This window comes from Anser brachyrhynchus (assembly GCF_964034855.1).
Source record: "Anser brachyrhynchus genome assembly, chromosome: 24".
Taxonomy (NCBI): domain Eukaryota; kingdom Metazoa; phylum Chordata; class Aves; order Anseriformes; family Anatidae; genus Anser; species Anser brachyrhynchus.
In genome coordinates this window covers 3,774,269-3,784,524 of record NC_137717.1, presented here as the reverse complement: position 1 = coordinate 3,784,524, position 10,256 = coordinate 3,774,269, and the positions used below count along the sequence as shown (strand labels likewise).

The following is a 10,256-nucleotide window of genomic DNA, read 5'->3' as shown; positions in this document are numbered from 1 at the left end:
CCTGCTGCTGGCGGCCGCCGGGCTCTGCCTCTCCCTCTACAGCGCCCGGAGGATGGCCGGACCCGCCAAGGCCCCCCCCGAGCCCTAAGCGGGGGCCATGGGGACGGTCCCCAGGTCCCGAGCCAGGCCCCAGCTTCCCCCCCTTGCCCGAGAGGAGCTGCTGGATGCGGCCCCCCCTCGCAGCCCCGCCACGTCCCGCCCGGCCCCTCCACGCCTCGGCCGCATGATGCCAAGGAGCTGAGGGACACTCGCGCCTCTGCCTGCTTTGGGAAATGGAGAAATCGACTCGAGACCCTAAAAAGACGCAGCCAACAGGTTCCAGGGCCGCCAGCACAGCCCCGGGGCTCGCTGCCATGACGCTGAGTCCCGACCAGGCCGCAGGATGCGGCCACTACGAGACCGGAGGCTGAGCGGACGGACAGACCCCCCCTGTTAGAGGGGTTTGGGGTTCCTCACACCCCGCTCTTCCCTGACCCTACCAGCGGCACGGGGACGCGCTGTGCCTGCCGCCAGCCCTGCCACGGCCGGAGGAAAGGAGGTCAGCGCTGAGCGGCGTTAGGTAACGCGGCAGGGAGGGCTGGGACCGGGATCAGCCTCCGAAATGAGGGGATACAGGGCCAGCCTGGGCCTCGAGGTAAAGAGCACGGTTCAGGCAACGTTTCCCCAAGGACGGGCACATCCCCCCGGGACCGGCGGCCGCAGCTTTCCCCTTCCCCGTGCCCACCGACCCCGCGCGGAGCTGGGCACGGAGCTGCGCCCAGCAGAGGGCTGGCTGCTGACAGACGGCTGGCTGCAGGCGCCCTGAGCTCCCCGGGCAGGGGGGGGACAAATCCGGGCAGCTTGCATGGAAATAAATCCCTTCCTTCTGAGCAAAGCCGTGCTGTTGTCGTGCTGCCTCCCCGCTGCTCGGCAGGAAGGACAGAGCCCCAGGAGCTGGGTTAGCTGTGTCGGCTGAGCCCGCCCTGCGGGAACTCGCAGCGGTGGCACCCGGGGCCACGCGGCAGCACGGGGTCACATCACCCCTGGGGATCGGCTGCAGCAGGCTGGGGGATGCAGCGAGGGGGCTGGATCATGCCATACACACGGCCCCAGCCCTCTAGGAGCATGAAATCACCTCCGTGCAGTGAGTTTTAGGGCATCAAACTCAGTGGTATTGTTTTCAGAAGCCCCAAACTCTACCTGCTGGGGAGGACACCAGCTCACCCCCAAGGCTGGCAGGGCCAGCCCCATAAAAAGCTGCTTACTACAAACCCTAGTGCTCGATGAAGGCTTGGTTCACACACGAAGCTCCCCCCAAGCAAAAACAAGCCCCGTACCTGCTACCAGTGGGTGGGATCCCTCCCCTAGAAGGGAGCAGGGGGGGCCTGGCCATCCTGCCAGCACAGGAGCACCGTGACAAGGCTTTGCCCACAGACTCGCACACACACACAGTGTTTTCCTTTGAGGGCTCAGGAAGAGCACAGCCGGGGAAGGTACCCTCCTCCCGAGGGGTGGCTGCCCTCGCTCCCTCCAGCCAGAGCCTGGAACACGCTCGCAGAGAGCTCTCAACACCGGCCTGTTGGGTGACGTATTTTAATGGGTGACTAGCGGGGTCTCTGACCCAAGGAGAGACCTAAAACCGCTCCAAAAGCCAAGAGACGAGCGCACAGTCATGCCAGTGTTTGCAGCAAGGAGCTGCTTGTCCCGTCCCCAGAAGGAGGACACACGCAGCCCGCCCCTGCAGGGGCACGCGGGGTCTCGCTGGCTCCTTCTCCTCGTTAGTGCCCAGCGAGGAGGAGCGCGGTGCCTTGCTGGCCGGCTGCGATGGAGCGTGGTTTTCTCATGGAGCTGGGGACAAAGACGTCCTTTCAGCGGCACCGTGACAAAGGCACCTGCGAAGGGAGCAGCCCGGCCCCTCGGGCTCAGCTGGACGCCTCCATCTCGACCGCTTCGTCCAGCGGCTGGGTCTGCACGTGGACCTTCTTCGGCGGGATGTAGGAGCCCATCCCCGCGGCGCGCTCGGCCTCCTCCTGCGTGTAGGGCTCCTCGCTCAGCTGCTTCAGCCTGCGGCAGAGCAGAGAGGTGCTGAGACCACCCACGGCGGTGCCCTGAAACACGGCAAATCCCCACAGCGACCGGCCCAGCACCGGCACCCCCACCTCAGCCCCCTCGGGGACCAGACCTTAGGGTCTTAGGGGCTCAGGACCCCCCCCCTTACCTCTTCTTGTGCACCTTGGACCTGAAGTGCTCCTTCATGCTGGTCAGGTCCACGAAGTAGCGCCTGGGGGCAGAGAGGGGCTGGGGTCGGGGGGGGTTTGGGGTCCACACCCCTCCAGAACCAACTCCCAAGGGGTTAGGGAGCCCCCCCAAGGGTAGGATAAGCCCCCAAGGAGTCAGAGCCCCCTGGGCCAGCCCAGGACCCCCAGACCTGTCACCCCTGGGCCCTGTCACCCTCCCCAAAACCTGTCACCCCCCCCCAAGACTTGTCACTCCTCCCTGCGTCCTATTGCCCCCCCCCAAGATCTGCCGCCCCCCTCCCAGGCCTGTCGCCCCCCCCAAAGCCCTGTCACCTCCCCCAAAACCCGATGCCCCCCCAAAACCCTATCACCTCCCCCAAAACCTGTCACACCCCCAAAACCTTGTCACCTCCCGCAAAACCTGTCGCGCCCCCCAAAATCCTGTTGCCCCCCCCAAAATCCTGTCGCCTCCCCCAAAATCTGTCGCCCCCCCCAAACCTGTCCCCCCCAAAAAACCCTGTCACCTCCCCCAAAACCCTGTCACCTCCCCCAAAATCCTGTCGCCTCCCCCAAAATCCTGTTGCCCCCCCCAAAACCCTGTCGCGTCCCCCAAAATCTGTCACCCCCCCCAAACCTGTCCCCCCCAAAAAACCCTGTCACCTCCCCCAAAAACCCTGTCACCTCCCCCAAAATCCTGTTGCCCCCCCCAAAACCCTGTCACCTCCCCCAAAATCCGTCGCCCCCCCAAAACCCGTCCCACCCCCAAACCCCTGTCACCTCCCCCAAAACCCTGTCGCCCCCCAAAACCCTGTCGCCCCCCCAGTCCTGCCGCGCCCCCCCCCCAACCCCCCGTCACCCTCCCGGCCCCGCCTGCCGTACGCGCAGTGCAGGCAGTAGAACTGGGCGCAGCCCGGCAGGTCGGGGTCGGGCTCCTGGCGCAGCAGCCGGGCGGCCCGGCCGGGCTCCAGGTCCGCGTGGATCTCGTCCAGGTCCCGGCGGCGCCGCTTGGTCTTGGCCCGCCGCGCCTCCGAGTGCGCCCGGTGCGCGCCCGTGCGGCGGCTGCTGCGCGGCGCCATGGCGGCGGCGTGGCCGAGGGACGCACTGCGCAGGCGCCGGGGGAGGGAGCTCCGCCCCCCCGCGCTGGCCACGCCCACATCCGCGCGTGGCCACGCCCCCACACCCATAGGCTCCGCCCCCCGGTCGGTGCCCGGCAGGCAGCCCCCCCCCCCCCCCCCGGTTTCCCCCCCCCCCCACACCCGGTGTCCCCCCCCCCAGTGTCACCCCCTGGTGTCACATCCTGGTGTCACCCTTCAGTGTCACCCCCCCCACCCAGTGTCACCCTGCTGGTGTCAACCCCTCAGTGTCACCCCCCCCCCCAGTGCCCCCCCGCCCAGTGTCAACACCCCCAGTGTCACCCCCTGGTGTCACCCTTCAGTGTCCCCCCCCCCCCCAGATTCCCCCTCCCCCAGCGCCCCCCCCGCCCGTGTCACCCCTCGGTGTCACCCCCCCAGTGTCACCTCCCCAGTATCCCCCCCCAGCGTCCCCCTCCCAGTGTCACCCCCTGGTGTCACCCCCTGGTGTCACCCTTCAGTGTCGCCCCCCCCCCCCCCCAGTGTCCCCCCCTCCCAGTGTCACCCCCTGGTGTCACCCCCCCCAGTGTCACCCTTTGGTGACAGCCCCCAGTGTCACCCCCAGTGCCACCTCTCAATGTCACCCCCCCAGTGCCACCCCCCGGTGTCACCCCCCCCCCCCCCCCGGTGTCCCCCACCCCCCCCCGGTGTCCCCCCCCCAGTGTCACCCCCTGGTGTCACATCCTGGTGTCACCCTTCAGTGTCACCCCCCCCCCCCACCCAGTGTCACCCTGCTGGTGTCAACCCCTCAGTGTCACCCCCCCCCCCACAGTGCCCCCCCCCCAGTGTCAACACCCCCAGTGTCACCCCCTGGTGTCACCCCCTGGTGTCACCCTTCAGTGCCCCCCCCCCAGATTCCCCCTCCCCCAGCGCCCCCCCCGCCTGTGTCACCCCTCGGTGTCACCCCCCCAGTGTCACCTCCCCAGTATCCCCCCCAGCGTCCCCCTCCCAGTGTCACCCCCTGGTGTCACCCCCTGGTGTCACCCTTCAGTGTCGCCCCCCCCCCCCCCCCAGTGTCCCCCCCTCCCAGTGTCACCCCCTGGTGTCACCCCCCCCAGTGTCACCCTTTGGTGACAGCCCCCAGTGTCACCCCCAGTGCCACCTCTCAATGTCACCCCCCCAGTGCCACCCCCCGGTGTCACCCCCCAGTGTCACCCCCCCGCCCTGCCCACACCCCCATCCCCACACCGCCCCAAGCACGGCCCCGACCCCCCCCCGTGGCTGCCCCCCCCCTCCGTCCTGCCCCCAGGGTCCCAGGCTCGGGGCCAGGGTGCCCCCGGTGCCCCCCCGGTCCTGCTCGGGTGCCCCAAGGCCACCGATCGCGTTTCCTGCCCCGGGCGATCAGTTACACCTTGGGGACAAGGGGGGGGGACAGCAGTGACCCCAGCACCAGCTCGCCACCACGGGCTCGGTGCACCCCCCCATTGGTGACCCCCCCCCCCCGGGTGAGGGGCACCGGGGACCAGGGGGCGGCTTTGGGGTGACCGGAGCGGCCGCCCCCGCTGCGCCCCCAGCTCTGGCCGGGCTCAGGTTCCCCTTTGTGCGTCGAGAGCGGCCCCTGAAACTTTAATGAGGACACCGGATCGCCGGGGTGGCGCGGGGGGGGGGCCCGGCCCCCCACCCCTCCTGCTCCCCGGCACCCATCGGCTCCGTCCCGCCAGCCCCTCGCCATGACCCAGGGCTTCTGGGGGCTCTACAAGGCCAGGGTGCTGCAGGCCCTGGGGGGCGCGCGGGCTGACGGGGCGCTGCAGGAGGAGGTAAATATGGGGGGGGGGCCACGGGCGGGCAGAGCCCCCCGTCCTCCCCCTGCCCTCACCGGGGGGGGGGGGGGGGCTTCGTTGCAGGGGGACCCCGCCGAGCTGATGGAGGCGGCCGAGCCCCCCGCGCTGATGGAGGAGGGACCCGGCCCCGTGTCGCAGCTGGCGAGGAAGGTGAGGCTGGGGGGGGGGCAGTGAGAGGGGGGCTGCTGTGGGACCGGAGGGAGCCCCGGTGACCCCCCCTCCCTCTGTGCCTCCCCCCCAGGTGCAGGGGGTGGGCGCCAGGGGCTGGCGGACCCTCTCGTCCCTCTTCGCCCGCGAGGACGAGCACCAGCTGCTCAGCCCGGAGCCCTGCGCAGACCAGTAAGTTGTGGCTCGGTGCTGGGGGGGCCCAGAGCCACCCCCAGGGCTCTGTAGCCCCACGTCACCCCCACCCCGTCACCTGCGGTCCCCCACCCCGTGACCAAGAGGTTGGGGGGCTCGGACACCCCCTGGTGTGGCAGCGGGTTCGGGAAGGGATGGGCACGGTGAGAAGGGCCCTGCGGTGACGTCCCCGACCCCGCTCTCCCCCCAGCCCGCTGGCTGCCTCACCAGCAGAGCCGCCCCCCTCCCAGAAAACACACGGATTTTGGGATCTCTTCGCTACCAAGTGGCAGCAGGCGTCGGCCCCCCACCAGGAGGAGCCCCCGACGGAGCCGGGCGAGAGCCCCGGGGAGCCGCCGGGGGACGAGGGCCCCTACGACCTGCGGGAGCCGGAGGAAGGGGCCTTCAGGTGGGGCTTCCTGGCCAGCAAGCTGGCTGAAATCCGAAATAAAAACGCCCCCAAGGGCAACTAGAGGAGGAGGAGGAGGAGGAGGAGGAGGAGGAGGCGCCGGCTGGACTCTGCGGCAGCCCCCGCCGGTGGTGCCGTGGTGGGCTTCGGGGATGTGGAGGTGCCGGCACTAAAGACCCCGAGGTGCCTTTTCCCTAAGCGCGTGTGGTGCTTTCTTTGCCTTCATGCCCCCCCCAGCAGCCCGGTCACCCACGGAGCCACCCCATCGTGTCCCCAAGGCCTCGGAGCTGCCCCAGGCGGCCAAGACCCTCCGGAGGGATGGAGGGGGGGCACCACCCCCAGCCCCAAAGCATCACCCCCAGGCTTTGCTGGCAGAAACCACACACACAGCCAGGCTAGAAAAAAACCATGGGTTTATTGAGCCCTGCTCCCGTCCCAGCGGCCCCTTTTCTGGCGAGGACAGCATTGAGGAGGGGGCTTGGGCTCTGCCCCCCATCCCAGACCACATCCACAGACAGGGAGGACCAAGAGGAGGGGACCCAACGGGGCACAGCAGCCTGCGGGCCCCCGGGGCTGTGGCTGAACCCACCCAGGGGAGCCCCCCGGGCACCCCACCACACTCAGCCGTGTGTCCGCACCCCAAAACACGTCCCCCAAGGGGCAGACCTGGTGTCCCTGCCGGCCAGCAGCAGCCCCGCGGTGCCGGGGCCGAGGATGGCCGCTGGCTGCAGGCCTCCTCCAGCCCGGGCAAGGGGCCGCATCCTGCCACCCCGACCCCCGCGGGGCCGGCCGGGGCTCGTTGTTTCACACCGTGGACTCCTTGGCGGCCGCCCAGGCTCGCTGGCAGCCGTAGAGCCACTTGATGACACGGGCGTTGCGCTCCACCACCGAAACGGCGGAGCAGAGCCGGGCGTCCTGCTCCTCGTCGCCCGGCCCCGCGTCCTCCCCGCTGCCCCCCGAGGCCTGGCTGGGCTCCCACTCGCAGGAGCCGGGGAACTTCGCCGAGGCGTTGTCCCAGCCCGCCGGCACGAACCGCTCCTGCCCCAGCCCCTCCACCAGCGCCCGGTCCAGCCCGCAGTAGTTGAAGAAGCGCTCCTGCTCCGACAGCGGCAGCGAGAGGCGCAGGCCCAGCGCTGGCTTGCTGGGGCTGGGGGAGGCGGGGGTCTGGGCCGGGCTGGGGGCTTCGGGGGGCTGCGCCACGGGGCCGCCGGGCAGCTGGAAGATGTTGCTGCCGCTGCCGCTTCTGCTGCTGGTGGTGGTGCCCGGTGTCCTCGGCTCCGCTCGCTCCGTGGGCACCCACAGCATGGGGCTCTCAGGGGCTCCGGCCAGCCCGCGGGCTGGGGGGGAGCTGGGGGGCTTGTCCCTGAGCGGCCCCTGGAAGAGGCGCCTGACCAGCCCGTAGCCCTTGTTCTCCTTGTTGATGACCGGGCAGTCCCGTTTCTGCCGGTAAATGATGAGCGAGTCGGGCCTCAGCAGGCGCTTGCCGCTGCCGCCCCTCCGCAGCACGGGGGACTGGGGGCACGGCGGCTTGCGGGGGCCGTCGCGGCTCAGGTCCGAGCCCTGGCAGAGCTCGTGGCACTGCTGGAGGGCGAGCAGGCGCCGGCCGCGGGGGGAGAAGCGGGGCGAGCAGCCCCGCAGCGCCGGCTCCTGCCGGCTGTTGATGACCTGCTGCGATTTGACGTATTTGGCTTTGTCGGCCTCCAGCCGCTCCACGGCGCTGGGCGCGCGGCCCCCGCTGCCCCCCGCCACCTGCTCCCGCAGGTACTCGGGGCCCCGGTTCAGCAGGCGCAGGGGGGAGACGCCGCGGCCGGGGGACGCCAGGCGCACGCTGCCGGGGGAGCACACTGCTCGGGGGGAGCTGCCGAGGGGGACCATCGCCCGCCAGCCCCCAGCCGGCTCCGGGTGGGACGGGGACCCCAAAGGTCTGCTGGGCGCCTGGACTCAGCTACGGCCCTGGGAGGAGAGAGGAGAGACGGGGTTAGTACTGAGGATGGGGCTGGCACCGAGGACGGGGTTGGCACTGCCAGCAGAAGGACCAGGAGCGAAGAGGGGACCGGGGCTGTCCCCTACCCCCAGCAGAGGTGCCCCGCAAGCCATTGCGGGAACAATCACGGGCAGGAAGAGCGAAGCGCCGAGCATCCGCCGGCTTCACCGAGATCCCAAGAGCGGCTTCAAACAGGAAAAAATACCGGAGCCACCGCCTTATCTTTATGAGCCCGGGGACAGCAGAACAAAGACAGCGCGGGGAAGCCAGCGAGCTTCCCTGGCCCTACCTCTGAGCGTGCCGGCAGCGGGGCCGCGTTGGCCGGGGCCGTTTTGGCCAGCGGGGTTTCCGTGCCGTGCGGGCATCGCGGCTCCCCGCGGCGCTGGCCTGGGCCGGGCCCTGGCCCCACTTCCCTTTTCGGAAAGGAAAACAAAGGAGCTCAGGGCAGGTTTATTTTAAGCGGAGGCTGCTTGCGGCAGACAGTCGGCACCGAGGCTGCCGGGGGCAGTGGGGTCAGCCCGGCCTCCCCGGTCCCTCCGCAGCGGGGGGATCCCGAGCGCTGGGATAAGCGATCCTCTGACCCTCTCCTGCCTCCATTTGTGGGGTTCAAGGAGCAAAGGGCTTCTGTTAGCCCTGGGGGCTAACGACGGCTCCTGCTCAGCTTTACCCGAGCATCTGTGAGGGGACAGCAGAGGATGAGGATGGTTCGGAGGCAGCCGGCGCGGGCGTGCAGGGCCAGGGCCATAAATCGGGCGGCGGAGGTGGGGCCTGGCCGCGGGCTGTAAATGCCCAAAGCAGATGGTGGCCCTCAGGAGAAGCCCAAATGGCCGTGAGGAGCCTCCTCTGGGGAGGCGGCGAGGACGGGCAGAACACGGCTAACAGAGAGCAGACAGCCGGGGGCCTTCTGCCCCGACACGCAGCCCGGGGGCTGCAGCGTTGCGCCCACCCCATTTTACAGATGGGTAAACTGAGGCACGGAGCTGTTCTGCTCCTGTGCTCCTAAGGGGGCAAACTCCCAAACCTCCCTGGGTTTCGGGCAGAGCTCTGGGGTGGTTCAAGGGATGCTGCCCCCACACGTGGTCCCATCACTGGGCACTGCCAGCACGCCCAGGGTGCCAGCGCCCCCGCACCCCCAGCCCAGCGCCAGGCCCCGCGCCCAGCAGCTGGGCCAGCAGAAGATGCTCTCGCTCACCTGGGCCCACGCAGGGGTCAGGGGTGCTCCGCTGGTCGCCGCCGCTCCTGTCCCTCCGGCCGCCAGCAGCAAACTGAGCCCAGAGCTGCAGGAGCCTCATATAGAGGGGGAGGAAGAGCCACCCCGTTAACCCCTGCCAGCCCAGCCCCGTCAACACAACCGCTGCCTGCCAGCACCCTGCTGGCATGGGGGCCCCCATTCCCACAGCCTTCGCACCCCAGACCCCCGCACAGCCGGCATTAACCCCTCTCCTCCTGCAGCCGCAGGCTCCATCTCCTCTCCCAGCCCTTTTTGCCTCCCTATGGGAGCCCGGCCAGGATCCTGATTTAGGGACGGGCTCCCCACCACCCTCTGCCCCTGGGGGGCCGCTAGCAGCGGTGTCTGCCTTCTCTCAGGTGGGGCCCAGCCTGTCCGCCCCCCTCACACACTTTGCACCAGGAGCAGAAGGATGGAAGCGCATCCACTGCACCAGCTTTTCCCCCCCTCTACCTGCCCTGGAGATGCTGAGCCCAGCTCAAGAGCAGGAGCCCACCGCAATCCCCCTTCCCCAGGGTCCCGCAGCGGGCAGGCGGAACAGAGCAAGGAAAAGTCCCGAGCCCTCCTCTGTCGGTGGTGAAAGGGTCAAAGCGAGCTCTGAGCCAGGCAGGTTCCTGCCTCCTCTTCCCCCGGGAAGGGCTGTAAATTGCAGGAAGCCACAGGGACCGGAGCCAGCCCAGGGGGTTATTTTTACCTCTGCCCTCTCCCCTTCCTGGAGGGCCGAGCATCTCCCTGGCCCCACACGCCGCCCCAGCCCACCTGGAAGGGGGGGACTCAGGCTCCCCAGAGCTTGTGCTGCAGAGCCTGGGCAACCCCAGGGACCTGCATCAGCTCCCTGCATCCAGGAAGCCGAAGAGGAAACCAGGAGGCTGTAGCAGGGACAAAGCCACGAAATTTGGCACAGGACCTGCAGGTTCCCTTAAAGAAGGGGGACATGGCCGCGAGCCTGCCTGCCCCCACGCCAGTTCCTTCCTGCAGCGCCGGTGTCACTGCCGGTGTCACTGCCAGTGCCGGGAACCGGGGCTGGGTCAGCGCCCAGCAGCTCCCCGTGGGCAGGAATGGGGGCCAGGAGGGGGGGGGACTTGGGCCAGCACCCCCCAGTGCTGGAAAAACCGAGCCTGAAGTTGAGGCCTTAGCAAGATCTGAGACACCAAAGCTTGCCTGAGCTC

At 69.4% G+C, this 10,256-nt stretch overlaps 3 protein-coding genes across 4 annotated transcripts; 1 reads left to right on the top strand and 2 right to left on the bottom strand.

Moving 5' to 3' along the window:
* Nucleotides 1–1,558: 1,558 nt before the first annotated feature.
* On the bottom strand, nt 1,559–3,329 carry ZNF593 (zinc finger protein 593). The gene is made up of 3 exons (XM_080567320.1): nt 3,096–3,329; nt 2,198–2,260; nt 1,559–2,043 (listed from the first exon to the last, which is right to left on the bottom strand). Exons 1-3 carry the CDS (start codon nt 3,290–3,292, stop codon nt 1,902–1,904), a joined length of 402 nt encoding a protein of 133 aa, XP_080423446.1. The 5' UTR covers nt 3,293–3,329; the 3' UTR covers nt 1,559–1,901.
* A 1,261-nt stretch (nt 3,330–4,590) lies between these two features.
* LOC308182506 (uncharacterized protein C1orf232) lies at nt 4,591–6,138 on the top strand. The gene is made up of 3 exons (XM_080567311.1): nt 4,591–5,277; nt 5,369–5,466; nt 5,678–6,138. Exons 1-3 carry the CDS (start codon nt 5,017–5,019, stop codon nt 5,937–5,939), a joined length of 621 nt encoding a protein of 206 aa, XP_080423437.1. The 5' UTR covers nt 4,591–5,016; the 3' UTR covers nt 5,940–6,138.
* Nucleotides 6,139–6,271: 133 nt separating this feature from the next.
* Nucleotides 6,272–9,146, bottom strand: FAM110D (family with sequence similarity 110 member D). 2 transcript variants are annotated; one of them, XM_080567294.1, is made up of 2 exons: nt 9,052–9,146; nt 6,272–7,828 (listed from the first exon to the last, which is right to left on the bottom strand). In XM_080567294.1, exon 2 carries the CDS (start codon nt 7,748–7,750, stop codon nt 6,680–6,682), a length of 1,071 nt encoding a protein of 356 aa, XP_080423420.1. In that variant the 5' UTR covers nt 7,751–7,828; nt 9,052–9,146; the 3' UTR covers nt 6,272–6,679. The 2 variants fall into 2 exon arrangements, with proteins under 2 accessions (XP_080423420.1, XP_080423421.1); XM_080567295.1 differs by lacking the exon at nt 9,052–9,146 and adding an exon at nt 8,149–9,039.
* Between the last annotated feature and the right edge of the window lie 1,110 nt (nt 9,147–10,256).